This window comes from Dasypus novemcinctus, chromosome 8 (genome assembly GCF_030445035.2).
Source record: "Dasypus novemcinctus isolate mDasNov1 chromosome 8, mDasNov1.1.hap2, whole genome shotgun sequence".
NCBI classification, from domain to species: Eukaryota; Metazoa; Chordata; class Mammalia; order Cingulata; family Dasypodidae; genus Dasypus; species Dasypus novemcinctus.
The window spans coordinates 115,339,143-115,361,881 of NC_080680.1; the positions used below are offsets into that span (position 1 = coordinate 115,339,143).

At 38.0% G+C, this 22,739-nt stretch overlaps 1 protein-coding gene across 8 annotated transcripts in view; it reads right to left on the reverse strand.

Annotated features, from left to right (window-relative positions):
- Nucleotides 1–22,739, reverse strand: part of SLC44A1 (solute carrier family 44 member 1) — a 211,295-nt gene that overhangs the window by 45,499 nt on the left and 143,057 nt on the right. For 4 of the 8 annotated variants that reach the window (XM_058302585.2, XM_071217082.1, XM_058302584.1 and 1 more), the window contains 3 exons: nucleotides 21,007–21,243; nucleotides 19,196–19,276; nucleotides 13,858–16,207 (listed from right to left, as the gene is read on the reverse strand). In XM_058302585.2, coding sequence (XP_058158568.1) covers nucleotides 16,184–16,207; nucleotides 19,196–19,276; nucleotides 21,007–21,243 — 342 coding nt within the window. In that variant the 3' untranslated portion in view covers nucleotides 13,858–16,183. Of the gene's footprint in view, nucleotides 1–13,857; nucleotides 16,208–18,916; nucleotides 19,277–21,006; nucleotides 21,244–22,739 lie in introns of those variants that run through there. The other 4 variants (XM_071217085.1, XM_071217083.1, XM_071217084.1 and 1 more) reach the window with 2 other exon arrangements.

Below are 22,739 nucleotides of genomic sequence, written 5' to 3' on the forward strand. Positions count from 1 at the left end.
TTTCTACATCATTTGAGATGATCATGTGGGTTTTCTTCTCCTTGTTCTGTTAATGTAGTGAGTTACATTGATTGAGTTTCTTATGTTGAACTACCCTTGCATTTCAGAGATAAATCTAATTTGATCAGGGTCCTTTTTAAAATGGTGTTGGATTTGCCTTGCTAGTATTTTGTTGAGCATTTTTGCATCTATATTCATAAGGGATATTGGTTTGTACTGTTCTTTTCTTTTTCATACCTGAAGAACTGTTAAATTGTTCACCAAGTGAACCAAAGACTATTTTTTAAAAGCAGATAAAACCAACATACTATGTGGTATTCATTGCAAAAGTAACTACTGGAATAGCTGAATCAATGGTTAGGACTATAATTTTTAACCAATTTACAGATTTCATTGAAGGTCTAGGCTTGATTTCTACATGTTATTATTATTCACATGTGTTCCCTGTGCCAATGTGCTATCAAAACAGGGACTCTTGAAAGTTGTACCCGGCACTGTCTTGATTTCACAGATGACACAGCAGCTAACCCAGAATGCTGGCTTGAGTCCTAGAAACCGAGTATTCCAATGTTCTACAACAAACTATTTCTGAAAAACAAAAATAAAACTTTAGATTCCTTTGAAACAGGCCAGGTCCCCAAGCTTTTCAGTATCCCAGTGCCCAGACCAAGCTTAAACATACTTTTCCCTGGTCTTTCCAAACATAACCCCAGAAACTCAAAAGGTGCTTGACTTCGGGAGTTCCATTACAGAGGTTTTTAAGAACCATGCTCAATCCAATTAATGCTAGTAGAGAAAATTACTTCTTTTGTTGTTGTTAAAAATACAAGAAGAGAAAATGCATCGGCAAAGGTAAAAATGGTATCCATCACGTTATGGAAAATAGTTCTACGAATCTCTTTCAAAATTACGTTCAAAGCTGTTTAAGACCAAAGGAGGTCATAAAAACTGTTAATACATATAATTCCTGTACAAGAAAAAAGCTCTTCATGTACAGTTACACTGAGGCTTTGATATGTAGAACCAAAGAAAAAAGCAGACCAATGATAAGATCTAGCCCTCTTTTCCTAACATATTCAAGACCTCATGAATATGTGTCTGGTGGGTAATAAAGTCCCTTTTTGCACTTACAAAAGAACTTAAAAATTAAAGTGTATCTGTGCACTAATGAAAAGTCTGTAAATTATAGAATCTTAGAGCCATGCCCTTAAAGTCTATAAGGAAAGATTTTTGTCTTCAAGGCTGGGGAAGGATGGATAAGTAGGCACTAAAGGCTGGTCCAGCCTAATTCGGGTCAGAACAGTTTAAAAAATAAGGCAACCTGTGGCTTCTAAGTTTGAGACTGTCACCAGAAGGGCCCACTGAGGCAGGAAAAGGAGTCAGCCAATGGCAAATCACCAGACAGTTAGATGGCATGACTTGGTGTCACGGATGATGGGTGGGGAAACCCTTGAACCAACATGCAAAGTGAATGTCTCTCCATGTCCTGTGCATGTCTCCAAGCAGCAATTTCTGGGATTTGGAGGTTGGTTACTTTTGCTAGATATTTCCCCCAATAAAAAACACAATGAAGGAACCTGGAGAGATGAGACCACCAAGACAGAACCTACATCAGGGTGGGGCTGGGTGAGAGTTGGAAACTAAGTCCTACAAATGTCTATAGGTGCCTAGGAGAGCTTTTCAGTTTGGACATCAGTGGTTCACACATCCTGCAAGGCATTCATGTAGAAGAGGATGAAACAGTTGCCCATGATGCAACACAGCAGGCACAGACTACCACAGGACAGCCAAGTGAAGGTGCTGGCAGTAGAGCAGAGCCATGTCTCAATCATCTTGTTGTGGGAATGACAGCACTTTTATACCAGACAGTCGAAAAAGGAGACAGGCTATTGGACAAACATGATCTGAATGGCAATGGCATTGGCACTGGGGACAAGAATGGCTGGGTGTAGTATGTAGGGGGATTCATCAGAGCCTGACATTAGCCCTGCGATTGGTCGGTGCATGGGCCCTGAAGCCATGGAGAAGTAACTGTTAATGGTCACTGTTCTCGTCATAGGACACGGTCGGCATGGAAGAAGGCTCAGTGGTCCCCTGGTATGGTCCTGGAACCAGTTTTTCACTGCTGCCCCTGCCAGAGTGGAGCCACAAGGTCTAAGCTGGTATGCAGGCAATCTGGCAGACCAGCAGCAGAGCCTGCACTGTTAATTTGTGATATCTTTGTCTGGCTTTGGTATTGGGATAAGGCTGTCATCTTAGAATGAGCTGGGAAGTGTTTTCCCTTTTCTGACATTTTTGAAGAGTTTGAGAAGGATTGGTATCAATGTTTGGTAGAATTCATCAGTGAAGCCATCTGGTCATGGATTTTTCTTTGTTGGAAGGTTTTGATTACTGATTCAATCTCTCTCTCTCTCTCTCTTTTTTTTTATCAGTCTGTTTAGCTTTTATTTCTTCATGAGTCAGTTTTGGTAGTTTGTTTCCATGTCTACCAGGTTATCTAATTTGTTGGCATATAATTGTTCAGAGCATTCTCTTACAATAATTCTTTTATGTCCATAAGGCAAATAATAACACCCCCACTTTCATTTCTGATTTTAGTAATTTGTCTTTTTTTCTTAGTCAGTTTTTAGTTAAAGGTTTGTCAGTTTTTCTAAGAAAGACCTTTTTGTTTCATTGATTCTCACTGCTGTTTTTCTAGTCTCTATTTTGTTTAACTCCATTCTAATCTTAATATTATTTCCTTACTTCTGAGTTTTGGTTTGAGTTTGCTCTTCTTTTTCTAGTTCCTTAAGGTATAAAGTTATGTTAATGATTTGAATTTTTTCTCATTTTAATGTAGGTGTTTACAGTTCAAATTTCTGAACACTGCTTTCTCTGCATCTCATAAACTTTTCTATGTTGTATTTTCATTTTTATTCATCTCAAAGTATTTTCTAATTTCACTCGTGATTTCTTTCAATTCAATGGCAAAGAGTTTATTGTTTTAGTTCCATGTACATGTGGATTTCCCAGTTTTTCTTGGGTTATTGATTTGTAATAAGTTTCATTTCATTGTGGTCAGAGAAGATTTTTTTTATGATTTAAATTTCTTTAAATTTATTAAGACTTGTTTTGTGGCCTATCGCATAGTTCCACATGCACTTGAGAAGAATGCAGTCTGCTGTCGTTGGGTGAAGAATTTTGTTTCTATTAGGTCACAGATGGTTTCGATTGTCGTTCAAGTCCTCTATTTCCTTATTGACCTTCTGCATGGTTGTTCTATCCATTATCAAAAAATGGGATAAGGTACTGAAGTCTTCAAACTCTTATTGTAGAACTATTTCTTTCTTTTATCAGTTTTTGCTTCATGTATTTTGGACCTTTGTCTTCAGGTGTGTATATGTTTACAATTGTTATATCTTCTTGATGATCAACACTTTTATCATATATAATGCCGTTTTGTCTTTGTAAAAACTCTGCTCCTGTCAGATCTGATCCAACCCCTTATGTTGTTAGTGTCACAGTTACATCTTTAAAATGTTGTGTGGCCATTATCATAGACTTGTAAACATTGCTTTATGCATTTGTCTTTTAAGGTCTACAGAAAAAACCAGAAGTTACAAAGCAAAAGTACAATAATACTGAATTTTATGTTCACCTATGTAGTAACTTTATCACTGAGCTTAATTTCTTCAAATGGTATTATGATTTTGTCTAGTGTCCTTTCATTTTAGCCTAAAGGACTTCCTATAGCATTTTTAAAAGGGTCATTGTACTGATGATGAATTCTCTCAGCTTTTGTTTATGTGGGAATGTCTTAACTTCTCCTTTACTTTTTTTTTATACTCCCCCCCCCACCCCCGTGAGGCATCTTTGCTGTCTGCTCTCTGTCCATTCACTGTGCATTCTTCTGCATTTTTGCTTGTCTTCCTTTTTGTTGCATCATCTTGCTGAGTTGGCTCTCTGTGGCCCTTGTGGGCTGGTGGCACTCCATGGGACTTGTAGGCTGGGTGGTACTCCATGGTGCTTGTGGACCGAGTGGCACTCCACAGTAGGGACACGAACCCAGGGCCTCCCATATGGTAGACAGGAGCTCAACTGATTGAACCACAGCTGCTTCCCTCTCCTTTACTTTTGAAGGATAGTTTTGATGGATAAAGACTTCTTGGTTGACAGTTCAGCACTTTATATAGGTCATCTTACTGTCTTCTGGCCTCCATGGTTTCTAGTGAAAAATTGACTGTTAATCTTATTGCAGACCACTTGTTTATGACAAGGAACTTCTGTTTTCTATGTCCTTTGACAGTTTGATTATAATGTGTCTTGTGGATCTTTTTGCATTTATCATACTTGAAGTTAGTTGTGATTCTTGGATATGTATATTCATGTCTTTTGACAAATTTGTTAAGTTTTTGGTTATTATTTCTTCAAATACTCTTTCTGCTCCTTTCTCTCTCTCATCTCCTGAGATTCCCACTATGCATATAATATGCTTGATGGTGTCCCACAGGATGCTTAGGCTCTGTTAATTTTTCTTCATTCTCTTTTCCTTCTTCTCCTCAGATTGGTTAACTTCAACTGACCTGTCTTCAAGTTCATTGATTCTTTATTCAGCCTGCCCAAGTCTGCTGTTCAAATGCTCCAGTGAATTTTCACTTTGGTTACCATGCTTTTCCGCTCCAGAATTTCTATTTGGTTCCTTTTTCTTTTTAATCACCACACCCCCCTCCAGCTTGTTTGCTGTCTGCTCTGTGTCCATTCACTATGTGTTCTTCTGGGTGTCTGTATTTATTTGCTTATGTATTTTTTAAGATTTTTTTTTTTTTAATTTCTCTCCCCTTCCCCCCAGTTGTCTGTTCTCTGTGTCCATTCACTGCATGTTCTTCTGTGTCCACCTGTATTCTTGTCAGTGGCACCCAGAATCTGTGTCTTTTTGTTGTGTCATCTTGCTGCATCAGCTCTCCGTGTGTGCAGCATCATTCCTGGGCAGGCTGCACTTTCTTCCATGCTGGGCAGCTCTCCTTATGGGGTGCACTCCTTGTGCGTGGGACTCCCCTACGTGGGGTTCACCCCTGTGTGGCAGGGCACTCCTTGTGCACATTAGCACTGCATGAGGGCCAGCTCACCACATGGATCAGAAGGCCCTGAGTTTGAACCCTGGACGTCCCATGTGGTAGGCGGACACTCTATCTTTTTGGCCAAATCTGCTTCCCTGTATTTATTTTATTTTTCTCCTCCCACCTCCCTTGTGGCTTGCTTGTTGTTTTTGCTGTCCATTTGCTGCACATTTTCTGTGGTAGTGGCTTGTTCATCTGCCTATCCAATGTTTTCAACCAATATCCTCTGCTTAGCCACTTTTCCACCCTGAGAACATTCCAAGTTAAGGGAAACAATGGCAAACATCTTGTGTTAGTCCATCATAGAAAAATCAGACAGGTCAAAATAAAAAAACACATTTCCTTGGGAGCAAGGTCCACTCTGCTTCCTCTGGTACCAGGTACCAATACCAGGAACACAGGCTGCCATCTTCAAGACCACAGCTGTACCAGGAAAGAGGGTGAGGCAAGGCTAAGTTAAAATACCACAAACACCTCGTATTATATTTATTGCCTTTTTCTTGATTCAGTGCCCACTAGGTTGTTGTTAACTTTTGGCTGTTTTCCAGAGTTTTGACAAAGTTGATTTTGACAGTTTTTGCTCCTGATTTTAAAGAAAAACAAATAAAACTAGTTGTAATCTTATGAGATAACCACAATTATTATTTTGATGTAAATACAATGGTTCTCTTAGCTGATCTCCACTTAATCATCTTGCTGGATAAATTTGTATTCTCCAACCCTCTGTTGCATTTACTAGTTTACGTCCATAGCAGGCTGAATATTCCTGGAGTGGAATATGGGCTCAGGGACCTGGGTACTCTTATTGTCAGAATTGGAGTATTGTACTTACAAAGAGTGGTGTGTTTATTTCAATATGTTATGCAGATGTGATAGTTATTCTAATGATATTATTGAAATATTATGTACACTGGAAAAAAAGGGTATGAAGGGAATAGTTTCTAAGCAAACTAAGTTGAAAGCTTTTAAAAGACTCATTAAAGATGCTAAAAATATTATTCTGGAATTATGTGAGTGAAACTCATAAACATAGGACAGAAATGATAAAAAAATTGGGACTCTACATTCAGATTGCTTCACAAGCATCTTTAAATTCTTGATCCATTTTAAAGGAATTCCTACTTCACATTATTACATTTTTGGGTGGTATTAGTGTGATTATTGCAAAAAGCCAATAGACAACTTCAGAGGAGTCAAGGAATCATTAAAAAAAGACCAAATTCCTATATTAAAGCTTGGCCAATGATTACATGCTGTAGCTTAAAACTTTTCATTTTAATTGTTCCCTTCCTTAACCATTTTTTTTCAACTAACCAGGCAACTACCTGTGCCTACAGAATAGGTTGAGAATACCTATTATAACTTCAGTAATTTTTATTTGTATAAAAATATTTTACAAAACTGAGATAACGCTGTTTTACTACCAGCTCTTTTTCATGGACTATTTTGTGAACATTATTCCAAGTCATTAAATATTATTGACATAATATACTGCAAAGATAATATCAATATCCTGTTAAACTTCTACTCATGCTTCATTTTATTAAAGATTTAAAACCAAAACCATGCAGCCCTTTTGATTTTCTTTACCAGGACCAAAGAACTAGAGTTTAGTCTTATGCTCAGCCTTGGGTTTCCTGTATAGTTAATCTATTTCCTATCCTCACTTCCCTTTTTTAATTTTTGCATTAAAATTTTATGTTTTATTTTAAGCTGTGAGAATCCTTTCCAGAAGACGAAGAGAGCAGACCAAAGACAATTCCCTTATATCCTGTCTCTGAGCATGATGTTAAAGGATGGGATGTGCAGCTGACAGAGGCCCCCCCCCCTTTTTTTTTTTTGCCCTGAAGGCAGTTCCTTATTATCCTGTTCTGTCTAGTCTGACATATCTGGCCAGGGAGCTAGAGAGTTTTAAGACTTCTATTGAAATTGCTGAAAAGTGTATGAAATGGTCTAATAACTAGCTTTCCTTTTGCTGGGATGCTAAATTTAACCAAGGTTCAACTTCTGAAGCTGTTTTTCTCAGGATCTGGACAGTGAGTGAAGCACAGTATCACCTCTATTTGCCAGGACTAAGAAAATAATGTGAAAAAGCATGAACTTGTGGGTTAGTCCCACAGTACCTAATCGAGTTCCACAGCACCTGATCCAAGGCCAGAATCTCAAATGAACTGGCTTCTTTCTGAGCCTTTCAATACCTCTAAGAGCACTGAATTGCAGAGTTAGTTGAAGAAGCTCAAATTTCATCATTACTTACAAATGATTTGGAGTGTACCAGTAATATTTCTCCTGTAAAATATTGAAGATTTTTGTCTTCTAAAATTTTAGAGTAAATACAGGGGATACTGTGCAGGGCCATGCCGAAAGAAAAGGCTTCCGGTTACCTGAGATGTGACGCTTCCCATAGGTTCCTTAATCACTAGGTGGTCTATTAAATAGAAATTGTGTACATCTGCATCAGAGCCACTCAAAAGAATGAACAGTCCAGCTAGGTTACTATTCTTCAGTATGTTAAGCACCTCTAATGTTTGAGGACTCTTCATACACATTTTATAACAACTCCTTTTGGCAGGATTGTGGAGATATACCACCAGGGTTATGATCTGGACATTTGTCACATTTGCTCATGAAGGCAACTCTGTAGAGCACTCTCTTAGGAAAAATCCAAACTTACCAATCAAATTAGGAGGCTCGATCCTGTTTTGTAAAAGGTCTATCATTTAAGAACCTCCCCTCCTTAATCCCTAATATATGTAAAATATGATTAGTTTAAACCAGCTTGATTTTCCCAACTCTAATGAGGCACAAATACAGCCTAAATTAAGGGACACCAGTTTCCCGAATCCACTAACTTGGTACAGATCTTGCATTTACCAAGCGGGACCCAGTACTAGGCACAATGTGTGCTTTCCTTAGTGAACCTTATTCAAGGCAGACTTTTCTACCCTGCCTGACTGAGTTTGTATTCACACAGCAACTCAGACTCCAGTTACGAAGCCTGGCTGGGCAGCAGATGAACTTTGTACTTCAGAAACTGGTTTTAGTATACTTATGTTTCATATTCCAAATATCCTAGAACATAATGAGAAACCCAGGAAGGAATAGCTGGGAAATTCTGGGGCACTTTTGTAGCATACTAGTCTGATCTTAAATCATGGTGTTGTCCATGATCACTTTCTATCAATCACCACCCTGGCAAGGCAAAGTGTTATAACACAGCAGACAATGACATTCTTTCCTATAAAATTTTATTTATTACATAAAAAATTCTATACATTTGTTAGACTAAAATACAGTTTTCATTATAATTCTGGCAACTGAGTAGGTACACAGAGAAAACTTAGCATTAGATCAGCACTTTTTTCTAATTCAGAGTTTTGCACAAGAAAAACATTTCAAAGCTCCATTTCATATAGGCTCACTGTACTCTGAAGCCTGATGGAATTCCATCCAACTCAAAGCTTCTGGAAGTATTTGATAGCTCCAGAGAGTTCACTGCTTCATATGCATATTTTTTAAGTCTTCTGAGAGCATAATGCTCCATCTGAGAAGTCTGCACTGTGTCAATAGGACAATCACAAATACTAGAGCTACAACTGTGTCTGTGGGGCATTTCCAGCACCTACATGTTTCCCCACTATGACATTGTAATAAGGAAAAACCCAAAAATGATGCTAAGGGAAATGATGCCAGACTACAGTATTCACGGAAGGCTTAGCTGGGATCCTAGAGTTCATGATGGAGAAAGATAGGACCTGACACAAAAAATTCATTCTGATACTATGAAATGGAATGGAAATGGCAAAAACAAAACAAAACAAAAAAATCCAGGGTGTGGGTAAAAAGGCATCAGACTGAGAAATATGCGGCACCACAACATACTTCTTGTGCTGGGTTACACAGCAGTGAGAAATCAAGAGACACGTTAATGTGCATTTTCTGATCATCCCACTCCATACACTGGGCTGGGCCTTACAATGGAAGGACTCAGTATCTAAAAGATCAAAAGTAGGTTCTTATTTCCTTATTGTATGGACTGATCTTAATACTTGGCTGTCTTGTTCTAGAAGCTCTTGAGTTCAGAATGGCTCTACCATGCATATCTTAACTTTAGACCACTGGTCTTCAGAAGATATGCTTTGTCTACGGTTGTTTTTTCCAGAGCCCTGTTCTTTTCCTAGGTGCCCTCCACATTTTTCTCCCCACCTTTTTGTTGTTAGTTTGTAGTGGTTTTTTTTTCCTCCTCTAATCCAATCTACTAACAACTCACTGGTTTCCCAGGGTGTAAGACCTATTAGAGGTACATGGCATGCAGTGTTCAAGAACATTCTAAGAAAGTGTAATTGATGCTTGTTTTCACTGTGGAGCTTCCAAGACCTTTGTATAGGTGGGAAGAAATCAAAAGACTTCAACACAATCTACTAGCACTAAAGCAACAGAGTAAAAGGAAGGTAACTTTTCCCAACAGAATCTTCTCTGAAAATCAAAACTACCATGAAAAAGAGGGGGTATAAAGATGTTCTGAGCACAGACTACTGAAGTCCAAAGGGTGGGGAAAACTTACTTAATAATCTGTTTCAAATCACCAACCCCGAAAGCTGTTGTTCTACTTTCACATTCCTATGAGGTACCTATATGATTCATGAAAAAAATAGAGATTATCAACACGGTAAATGATGATGAGTGGGCTCAAATTTTCTAATGGCAGGCAGGATGCCTGTGGGATGCTGCAGTAGCTTCACCTCAGTTCTGTGTCCATTTATTTACCAAGTCTTCTTTTCAAAGCATACGTTTATAATCACATGGAATGGCCTCAAAAACCAGCTCAAATTCCTAGCTAACAGGTGGGTCAGATTCACACACAGGTATCAGAACATTCCCTTTAAGTCAGAGACTTCTTGACAAAAGGACATATCAAATTTAGAAACTTGGCACTGGCCTTAGGTCCTTTTCTACCTGATAAGGGAATTCCTGCCAGTGAAATCTCATGATGGGTACCAGCACGAGTCTCTCCACTTACTACTATGGAGGGTTCACGAGGCTCTTGTGGGGGTTTGGAGTAGGGTAGAGAGCTGACTTTTCTCCTTTCTTTATTAGCCAGTTAGAAGACAACCGTAAATGGTTGTCTGAAATGTAACGTAAATGGCCTGAAAATGTAGGTAAATGGGCTGATATCTGAATATAAATAATGAACCACTAGAAATTTATTTTAAAAGAATTTCAAATTCCCTAAGAACTTCCATCTGCTTTCTCAAGGGCCCAGAGGACCTTCCAAGTAGATGTAGCAGCCTTAACGAGATGCAGTTGTGAAGATATCTGCACACTAGACTCCCCTAAAGAAGGAAGATGATGTGAGTGGGGGAAAAGAGGGGCAGTCCCATCGGCAGAGTGGTCCAAGGCCGCTCTTGTGGGTAACTAGAAAACTCTAAACGGGAAACAGCACTCTGAATAATGTAAGGAGGAAGAAGAGCTTTTGAATTTCTCCCCCTAGGATCCACTCTTCCAACTTTCGACTATAAGATTTTTTCAACTCTGGACTGCACTGAGCTTGCTAATTTAGCATCTCCAACTGCTTAGCTCTTGTTTAGACATTCTGAGACATACAGCTCACACCTATCTGACCTATAATAAAATGAATCAGATGTTTTGGTAGATGGATAACTATGGGGATTCATTTTGTCTTAGACTTCTTTTTTTGGCCCACTGGAAATAATTCAGGACCTTGCCACTTCCTCCACCCCTCCATCTTCTGCCCAGTTTACACACATCCTCAACCCTCCAAGGATAGAAATCTCCCAAATTTGAAGATTCAGTATTGGCCATCTTGTTTTTCATTCAGATTACCACGGTTTCTATTTCCAAAAACTTGGTTCTAAATCGTACAAAGTCTTCACGTGAAAAGAATCCAGGCAAGAAGGTGGTCTCATCTTAAAAGTATCTTCAGAGGAGGCCCCTCACCACCTCTCTTTAATACACATTATCAAAATAAGTTTAGCGCAGGCTTCTTACTGGTGTTCTTTAGTCTCTCAGGGGGTGGTGGGTAGATGGGGTTATACAACTGAGGGTCCTAAAATTCTATGAGTATTTTAAATGTTCAGAGATGTGCTGTACGCAGTTAGAGGAAAAGTCCACAGCTGTCATAAGATTATCAAAGGGGTTCATGATCCCCTTAAAAGAGTAAGAACTTGCTCTTGGATATCAAATATTAAATTCAGGTCTTAGCAATCTCCGAAACATTTGAAATGACAACTTTTTCACCTTCAACTACACCTTGACTAGACCACGACTAACCCGAAAGCCTTATTAATCCTAGCTCCCCAGTCTAGAGTGTTTATTCCTGAGGAAATCATTTACGTTACAGATCTGAACATCAAAACTGAAGAAAACAGCGGAATGTTTAGGTCCCTAACATTTTCCCACCTTTTCCACATATTTACTACTAGATTGCCTTAGACAATATCAAACTCAAATCCTGTCCATGTAATTTACAAAAATGGCAATTGTTCATGCAATACTAAAACTGAAACATCATTTTTTTATGCATATAAAGATCAAGGAGAAGGGGAAGAAGAAAAGGCATAATAGTATTTCAATAGAAAACACAGGGTTTCCACCAAAATGCTCAAGTTTAGAAAGTCTGCGCTGACGTTTTCTAGAAGGAAGATACTTTTAAAGATTTAAATCTTGGATTAAATTTTTACTCTTAAATTAAAAATTGGAGTATAAGAATTTAGCTCGTTTATGAAATTTGAAGGGATAAAGTGTGCTATTTTAAATTTATAAACATATATAACATGCTAGGTTGTTTTTTTTTTGGTTTTTTTTTTATGTTTGCTAGGTTTAGGTTTTCTCTTGACACACTCAAGTTTCCCACTTTTTCAAAATTTGAGCTCTAAGCCATTAAGCAAAGATGAGTTCATTCCAAAAGCAGCCACTGCACATAAACAGTGCCTACTTTTCAAAAGGGCTGACATGCATTCCCTTGGTACACAAAAATACATGAACATGCATTCAAAGCAAAACGCATTCTATGCTGTGAATACATAACACACAGATCTCTGCTGTATGCATTTACTTATGAACCCACAATTTTCCAATATATATTCACAGATCACATCTTAAGAACTCTAGGCAAGCCATTATAGTGCATTCCTATCTGTCAGGTGGAATGTATGAAAAGAATACAGAAATTTACAGTGCCAGGTACATCGATAAGCCTCCAGACACTGAGGAAATGTATTTTATGGTGACTACTATTAAAAAAGAAAAAAGAAAAAATACTGCAGAGAACTTACTTATTAAAAAGAGGAAGCTTAAAGGCCTTTCTGAAGGAAACTTTCAGAGGCTGTGTTAAGGCCATTAGAAACTCCAAAAATTCAAATGAGAGGGCTACTGACCAAAAATTAAATACGAAGCGTTCAAAGTTACCTTAACTGGCAGCTCTAGGTTTAGAACTGACCCCAGGATTCTATTTTGCAGGCTGGGGAACCTCTTGAAATGGCCTTTAGTAGCTAGTGGTGGTACATGGTTGAAATGCTTGAAGCCTCATGGGCACTGACATGGCCTTGCAAATATTTGGTGGTGGCAGTTCCTGTAGCTGCTTTGAGGAAGAGGAAGAGAGAGATATTACTCTGGTTTAAAGAAGCTCAGGACCAGCATAAAGGAAGAAGTCAGCTCCTCACAACCCCTTCCCACCCCTCACCCCCACTGGGGAAAATCCTGGAACTGCCCTGGGAAGGCAAGGGAGCCATTGGCATATACCAAGGTTAGCGCCATTGGGAAGAGCTTACAATCAGCAGCTTAATGCCCTCTGCTGAAAAAAAAAAAAAAAAAAAAAATAAGAGTAAGAGAGTGGTCTCTACAAAGGAAAAACTTATTTCTGGCATCATTTTGAAATAGACACAGTAAGTGCCTCCTCCTCAACCCTCCAAGATACTTAAGTTTCAGAGACTTAGGGCTTGACTCGGCTAGAGGATGGGATCAAAGCTCTAATCCTGAACACTGCACTGGATGGTTTAAAGAAACAACCTGCTTTGCTCTCTGATCATCCATGCAAGGATTATACAATCTCAGCACCCCAGCTAAATTCCTAATGGTTTATCAATATTGTACTGCTAAGCCTCCCAGAGAAGATGAGTCTCTTGGACTTATACCGAAATAAAACCCTTTCCCTTCCATATTATATTATGGTACAGCTTACTTTTGAGACTTAGAAGGTCTAAATTATGCACCAGAGCCAAGGAACCATCACCTTTAGAAAAGAGGACCCTAGAACTCTAGAGATATGAGTCCTGAATGCAGTTTTGAAGATCCACCACAGAAAAAGACAAAAAACTACAACATGGAGTTGGTGGTTTATAAAATTAGTCAGGTATCCACATTTCACAGACATTTTTGTTCTTCTTTCTATTCTTCTCACTTGGGCAGAAGATGAGGCAGTGAGTGAATAGCAATAAGGCAGCCCAGAGTTAGCTGAAGAATGACTTGCAGTGAATGAAAGAGGCAGCAGAACACCGAACAACCCAACACTTGAAACATCGCTAAGAAGCCTCTATGGGGCTTAATCAAATTAATCAAGGAATGAAGCTTGTATGAGAGTGATACTCTTATCAAATATCTCTCTATGCGTGCCTGTGTCATATATATGCATATTTGCATATATCTACATGGCATACACATTTGCTAAAGGAAGACACTCTGGCAATTAATTTGGAAGTCAAATGACATGGTTAAACATAGATCATCATTTCTAAACACAATGTTAGTAAAACAAAATTTATTTGTAAAACAGGACCTGTTATATAAAATGGCACACAATCAAGTTATACAAAAATACAAAATTTCTTTCTGATTACAGTTCTAGTTGCAAATGATAATTAGAAAGCATTCCTGGTGGCTTCCAAATAGCGGAGATTGCGAGCATATGGAACAGGGGCAGCAAGAGTCCATGATGCTGGGATGTCCAAGTGAGTAGAACCTAATTTCCAAATCCACGACTTCCATCAGGTTGCTTTGGAGGGATACCTCCCAAAATAGTTAGCTCCTGGACTGTCTCCTTTTTGAAACCCATCTTCCAGAATTTCGCCAACCCTAAATTTAGTCCCCAATATTTCTAAGTGTCCAAAATCTGTGTCTCTAAGAAGCATGGTATTCTGAATCTTCTTACATCATTTGCTGTCTCACCAATTTGGACAACTGCTAGTTCGATAATTGTATTTATTTCATTTCAAATGATATGAAAGAGTACAGAGATATTGTTTTGCAACACTAGATGGTACATTCCAGAGAATTCTTGTTTCAAAATAGCTACTCTCACAATGTTGGTTACCCAGATCATGCCAAGACATAAGCTCTTAATTGTGTCTTCTTAAAAATCCAGACTCTTATTGCAAAGATTCTGAAAAATCAGAAATACTACGCAAACTTTGAAATAAAACCAAGGCATTTAGCAATTTTCAGCCTAGCTAGAGAACACGGACACATTAAAAAAAAAAAATACAATTTACCTTTTGCAGCAATTTAAAGGTCCAACCCTTTGAAAGGAAGCACATTAGCAAACAGCTGCTTATTAAGCCCTAGTGACATCAATTGTATGCATTTCCATAAGACCATTCTAATTTACTGTCTAATCTGGTAGGAGGCAATGCTTTCTTTCAAAAGATTCTCCTTCAATGGAATGATAAAATGCTGAGGCTTTTTTTTTTTTTTGTACAGAGCCTGTATTTAGTGCAATAAGTTTAAAAAATTTGCTCTGAAATATTTACTTTACATTAACAAAAATAGCCTTTTTTTAAAAAAATGTAACAAAAAGGAGTTACCGCATAAACAGATCATGAATTATTCTTAGCAAATTACATTTTTTTTTCTTAAAGCATTCACCATTACAATAAGCAGAACAATGGAATATTAGCCATTCATATCTGGTAAGCTTCAGGAATAAAAACAAAAACAAAACCCACCCCCAAACACAAAGAACGTTCCACACTTGAGGATCAAAACATTAACCAATTTTTCAGTTAAACATTGTATAATTCTGGATACTCAATAAATTTCCAAGAAGAGGAGCACCTGCCAGTGTGTTTTCAGATTTTACAGCCAGCATTTGAATCAAATGGCCATTCAGGCCTAAGCCAGTGCAGTTCCTCTGAAGCAGAAGCCCAAGCACCTGAATTTTCAATGCGCTATGTTCCATGTTTCTCTCCCTTCTTTACTCCTCCCAGCATTATTTACTCTGCAAACCAATCCATAGTAACTTAAAGGCTAAACTTGCAGGGAGCCCCAGCTTCCTTTCAAACCAGGCACACATAATGTGTGGAGGATGCTAGTAAAGTCAAAAATGAAAGAAGGACAAAATGTAAGAAAAGAGTTTGCATAAGAAAGATTATCTACCCTTTTCTTTTACCTACTCTCGTTTATAGAAGCATTAGGGTAAACTACAAATACCTGAGGAGTTGGTTACTTTTTAATGTTGGCTGACAAATGTATAACCTATGAAGAAAATTCCCTTATTGGGCCCACTTGCATGTTTCTAAAAGAAAAAGTAAAATGACATGGCTTAATTGATTAGGAAAAAGTGATTGGAGTGATTCCTTATTTATCTGAACGCATATGCCTAGTCTTGTCCTACTAGGGCTTATGCATCCGTAAAATAAGATCTTGATTTTATACACACATCAGGGAAATCACATCCCTGATTAAACTTCAGACAGAGAATTTGGTACAATACTTTTATCTAATTTAAATAACTAAAGTTAAAATCTCCTCTAAGTTATTAAAAATGTTAATCAGATATGAATCTTAACATTTCCATTAAGACAATTACAATCGAAAACATTAAATGACGGAAGTTGCCTTGTAAAAGCCACCCGTATGAAAGGAGTACATGTTTGACAAAAATAAGAATAAAAAAGGTATTAAATCCCTGTTCCTTTTCTCTGATTTTGGCTGATTATGTGTGTGTGTGTATATACATATACATATATACACACATACATATACATATATACACACACCCACACACACAAATACATAGTTATGAGCACATATTGTTTTGGAATGTCAATGGGTTCCGTAACGGTCGGCTAGGTTCAAGCTGAACTTGCTCCCGAAGCCTAGAAAACAAAGTCATACAGAGTAGAATCTTAGATAATGACCATTAAAAGGAAATCCAGAATGATGTTATAAAAACACACACGTGGTCACAGACAGCGGCAGGGCAAAATGGACTGAGAATCCTTCTCCCCTGAACCTATATTCCAGGGGCTGAAATTCCTACACATGCTCCGAGTCCCCCTTTCTGTTATCGGCTTTGAGATACACAGACCATACTTCTCCAGCCCAAGGTCTTAGAATGCTCAGGTTTCTTTCTCCCTTTCCTCAGTAAATTCTTCACTGTATGATAGCCAGTGGATAGCCAGAAAAGCTCCTTCCTAAGCCCCCTCATCATATTTGGTAAAATTTTCCAAAATAATTGCCAGTGACTTGTAAAAAAAAAACCTCACGAACCTTCAAAGTTTCCTTAACTAGCTAGGCTCTCTCTATTAAAAAAAATAAAACGAAAGTCCAAGAGGAAAAGCAGAAGTACTTATATTTAATTCAATGATTTCCTGTCAAAAGGAAAATATAAGACCTCATTTTCTTGAACATTATTTTTTCAAGCTAAAAATTCTAAGTTAAAATATCCCATTAAGGAGGAAGGCAGAGAGTGTGAGCACAAACAGCAGTGCTTCTAGAGATATTGCAAAATAATATGACATTCTTTTCCAGAACTTTCATCTAAGGGACTAACATGTGAATTAACCCAAGTGGATACAAATAAGCAATCTTAAATTCTACCAATCGTCCAATTTTAGGGCTAAATTCTCAGCCCTATGCATCCTTTAGGGATGCATACAAGGGAGTAGGTGATAGTAGGGGTCAACTCTAATCACATAAGAGAGATAAGAGTTGTTGGAGGTGCTGAAGTGCTTAAAAAAACCAAAACTACCACTGTAAGCAACATCTGACACTTCTTTTAGGGTTTTATTTAAAAATACCATTCTTAGGAACCTAATGCAGCAAAGTCCTCAGCACTAGGAAAGCAATGCACATTAACAGGATTATTTTAGTACACAGTAGAGGATTCCAGGCACCTAATCTGCAAGCAAAGAACTAGGGGGAAAACGGAAAATAAAAGCAGATACTGAATAAAGATTTAAATGCATTGTTTGAGGGTAAGGGATGTTAATTTAAAACTGAAAATAATAATAGGGAAAAATTCTTTAAGTATTTTGCTTCTGATAGAATGTCACATAACTGGAGTAAATTCTCCTAATATTATTACCTCGATCCTAAGGATTTAGGCAACAGAAAGGTATGCTTGTAGTCTAGATTACCAAAAAGCCTCTACCATTCACAAAATAATGAAGAAACCCATGCCAAGTCATGGCAAAATTACCTATCTTTCTTTGAAAGCTTATTCCTAAAGAATAATTTAAAGGGCGCTTCAATGACTAGATAGATAGAAAAAAGGAAAATACAGTTGATTCTGAATGCTGTGCATACGATGTAAAATTGTATGCTCTTTCAAATCTTAGGCTTGAAATCTTTATTTCCTGATCAATCAGGACAACCCAACAGCGGGTGGAAGGAAGCCTCCCTCATTTCTCCATTTTTCCATAGAGTTGGCAGATCTCCGCTACTGTACCCTGCGGTCCAGGTGAGGTAGGAGGGACACAGAAATTAGGGGTGGAGGAGGCCAGGAACCTGCCTGGAGTGTTTGCTGCTCAGTGCCTCTTGCCCCATCTGATCCAGTTCTGGCTGATGCACACTGAAAGTGAACATCATTTTATATCCTTTCACTTAAGGTAAGAGCAATCTGTGCCCCAGGAAACAAAACTTTCAAGTTTTGACTTTATAATTAACACTACTCAGGGGAACACCAAAATGGGCACCAGAAGGGGTTATAAAGCAAAGAATTTTTAACAAAACGTTTGGTTGGGACTCTTAATTTAGGCTGAATATGTGAGTATTTGCATATGCATACAGTGGCTCTCCACCCCCAATAAATGTACACACTTCCATGGGATTTTTTTAAAATACCATGTATTTCTCAAGTTGAAAACCTATAAATCAAATCATTTATTTAAAATATATGGAAGAAAGAAAGGAGAGACCTCATGCTTTTGGACATCTTATGCAACTAGATGGCGTATTATCTAAAATCAGCTGTTGAAGGATGGAGAAGTAATGCTATGCTATCTTGAAAAAAATCGTATATTCATATACATATAAACATAAAAATTTAAGCAATAATACATTCGTAAAATGAGGCAGTAATTAGACTAATATATGTTGGTGATGTGTCAGTATGGGATGTGAGATTAGCTATAGGAAAGGCAACTCGGGATTGTTTTGTACTGATTTTTAAGTTGCTTTTCAAATAAAAATGGAATAGTATTATATATAAATATATATCACGCACAAGAGATCATTTATCCCTCTCACAATTAAACTGGGGGTGGAGGGAGGGAAAAACCTGAGAGAATGTGGGTGTTGATGGAAATTGTCTTGTTTGCTACTGAAAGAGAGCTTAAGAAACCAAGAAAGTACAATCCACGCAAAAGAAGAGAAAGTCAGCAAGGGAGAAAGACAGCAAAATAAACAGAACAGTATTTTTTTTAAATGGCGGAGTATGAATTTTAGCAAGTTGAAAGGAAGTGCCATTATCGCCTCCAAAATGAGAGAAATCAACGCGTCGGTTCAAGTGCACAACCAAATGTTCAGTGAGGGGGAAAATTAAACACTGACGGTTCAAAAGGAAGGGGAAAAAAAAGCCTGGCAATTTCACCTCAGGGACAAAAATAGTGCCCTCGACCCCCCTCTGTGCACAGAAGAAGGCGCTGTTCCTTTCAGCTGACTTTTACAGAAGATGGTCTCAGTTGTGACAAGAATTCTGCCATCCAAGTGACAGGCAAGCACACAAACAGAAAGAGCAGCATGTCCTGCGTGATACAGACAGCCAAAGCTTCTCCCGAAGAAGTGCAGTCGGTGAAGACAGAGAGAGAGAGGAAGTGAAAGTGAAATTCCTGGAGGGCGGCCCCCTCCTCGTCTTCACCTACCATGGGTTTTAGCTCTCTGGCATCAGCAACGCCTCCCTTACCAGCTTCTTTCATTGCTTTCCTACTGTTTTCCACAAACTCCTGCAAAACATGGACCAAAGTGCATGAATGCTTGCATCATTTCAGATTTCAGTTGGACACATACAACTTTGATTCCCTCCTGGTAAATGGGAGGACTTGAAAACCAGCAGTATATAATATTTTGTATCCCACACGGGAGTTGCTACATTGGGAAGGATTGCAACCCACTGATGTGAAATCTCATTTCCAACCGTTGACTGTGACAATCTCACTAATGTTAGTTCTATCCAGAAGAAAAAATACCTAGCATTTTTTGAAGAGACTATCTTCTCACACACAGAATATTTTATTTGTTGTTTTATTTTTTTCATATCAAGGTTAAATAAACATGTATATTTTACTCCATAAGCCTCCTCTTAAAATTGACCCTACAAGGTAAAAGCACTTCTGCTAAGCACAGAATATTGTGGACTTTTTTAACCAAACCATAAAAAAAACTTAAAAAAAAAAAAAAAGGCTCTCTGGCCCGGGTGTTACTCCATAAAGCAGGAAGACAGTAGCAACTGGAATCTGTTGTCAGAAGTAGTTAAATTGGGAACAAGCCCTGAAGGAAACATTTCTATCCTGTCAAAGTTTATGGAGCACTTCCTTCATTAAATAGCTGCATCATTCTTACAGAGAAAGCTGTATTTTTTTTTTTACCCTGCTTTTGATCAGTGGATTAAAAAGCAAAAACAAACTCTTCTTCTAAATGCTTTCATTGCAGGAGAGATGCAATGTTCCTAGGTCAAATTCCATTTTGAAAATAACCAATTAGTTACAATTTAGACATTAAGAAAATGCCCCAAATTTAGTTCATGACATTCCCAGTGAAAAAAAAAGGAACAGCACCAAAGAGGTCAGATAAACCTTTGAAATTTTTGCTATTAAAAAAAGCAGAGTCTAGCCAGTTACGAATACATTTATTCTAGATTTAATTGGTCAGACATGCCCTTGAAAGATGATTTGTCATTTCAAAGTCTAATGTTTAGGCTTCAATATTATCCATTCTGGAGAAATGACTATGTCACGGCTTAATAGCAAAGTCCTATTATTAGAAAACATCTTTAATTTGGTAGCATTTGACATTGATGATAATAGCACTTAAACCACTGAACATGGTTGACATTTTTTAAAAATTTTAATTGAGGCTGTAATAGAGGGAAGCTGCAAGACTACATAACTGAAGAAGTTGAATATAATATCAGTGTAGCTGATGGAAAACAACGCAATCTCCTGTCACTAGTCTGTTATCTGTGTTCACTAATCAACACCTTGGGTTGGGCTGGCATATTTAAGACAAGCTTTACCTAGGGACGGCAACAATCACATTTCAAAAGGTGGTAGATGGGGAAATACAGGGAGGCACTCGAACCTGGGAAATAAGACATTTGTCTTTGAGCCACATTTGAAGAAAAGACACTTAGAACATCAGTGACCCAATGTCCTAGTTCAAGGGCGAGGAGGAGGGTTTACGAAGTCAATTCAGACCCATCCAAGTGCAGGGAAAGGGACAGGGATGCAGACTGGTCTGACCCGGGACTATCAACGGCCAGATGGATTTGAAGTGGTCTTGTCCATGCCAAGAGGGCCTTCTACCCTGACAACTAGCCTCATTTGCGAGTGCTACAGGTCGAAATCTCAACTACTCAGTTACACAGAATGGGAGTTAGCTATTGAGAATGGGTGGCAAAATGTTTCCATTACTATTTTTACCCGAGAGGCAAGAGGGGGCATGCAAAGGTACTCACCATCAGCACTTTATCCATATAGAATTCTCTGCCAGGGCTCCCATTGTTGTATTTTGTATCAATGGCAAAACACAAAAATAAAACATCCACTACCATTTCATAAATGGACAGGAAACAATGAGCGACCAGGAAAGCAAAGAGGCAGACGATGATCAGAGGCAGCACCCATACTGTGTAATCTTGCTGGTAGTTGAGAAGCATAATCCCAGCCAAACCTGTGCTACAAACTATCAGCACCTGCAGCAAAGGGAACAAAGGCTACATTTAACATCCACTGAAGAAAACCATTGTTTCCTCATCACTTTTGGGGTTATATACACACAGAGTTTTAAATCATATCAGTTGGTCTATTTATTATACATAGTTTGTAATTTTAAAAATCATACTTTAAATAATCCTGCTTTACATAAATATAATTATGTTTCCCTAATTTATGGTGTTCCCTACTTTATTTAGAATCTGTGGCAATTCTTAAGGTAAACATATGCAAGCTTAGAAAAACAATTATATGTACTCTTAAGGAAAAAAACAAACATTTCAGGATATTTCTATGTATTTTTCTAAGCATTTTTTAACATCTATGAAATTGAACTTAAACAAATCATTAAAAGCTCTTCATTAATATTTACAGTATCATTATAAATGCTTCATAAATACTTGGCTACATAATTTCATTTTCTAGTTGATTTACAGTTTACTTAACTGTTCACCTACCTTGGAGATTTATATTGTTTTCAGATACTAAAGGTAAAATGAACATCTCTGTTCTTACAGCTTTTTCTGTGTTTCATATTTTATTTCACATAGACTATATGGTCAGTTTAGTAAGATTTGCCATGATGTTTAGATCTGGACTATCTATGAAAAAGAGGTTGCCAAGAAGATCCAAGCAATAATAATAAAGAAAGCATTAATCTCTTTATTCCCAAGAACCACCTGCTCTGATACACTACCATCTCACACTTAGTACTTTACATTTAGTATGGTTCTTTTAATACATTTTATTTCACCCTGTAAAGTGCTGTATGGCAAACATCATCATTTCATTTCCAGATTGGGAAACATGCTTAGAGAAATAAGCAATGTCCAAGGTCACAGAGTAAACAGCAGACACTGCACAAATGAAAGAGTCTTTTGGTGCAACTCCAGTGTTCTTTGCAGGTAAAAACTCAGCCAGTACTAAGAGACTGACACATAGCAGTGGTGGGCTATGTTGAATCCCTGATGCACTCTTGCCCAGCCCTTTAGTTGGTCCAGCACCAGGCTTTACCTAACAAAGGACAAGAGTCATCAGAACCACAGCAGCCTTTCCTTATTTGGTGCTGAGGACAGGTAGACTGATAATTCTTCTTTCTTTTCCCCACAGGCATCAAAGCATCTCTCATTCAGCTTTATCTCAATCAAGGGCTATAAAGCATCAGATGATATATATACTGATTAAGTTATAAACTGATACCTTTCTCAGATGCATTCAGGGGACAAATCTGAGTCTGCCCAAGCTTTGGGCAACCCTCTCATTTTGCAGCAATATGTGCTTTTCTGTTACAGAGACTTGTTTTCTGGGGTGATTTCCACAGGTGGCTAGTTCTATCCATTTCCTTTCCTTTTTTGTGGTATTAATTTTAGGATGTTATTTCTTATTCTCTTCCTCAAATTTCTGTAGATCCACTTTATTGGAGGTCTGAGGTTCTTTATGCTCTCACTACACCACCAAAATTCAAACTGCATTTAAA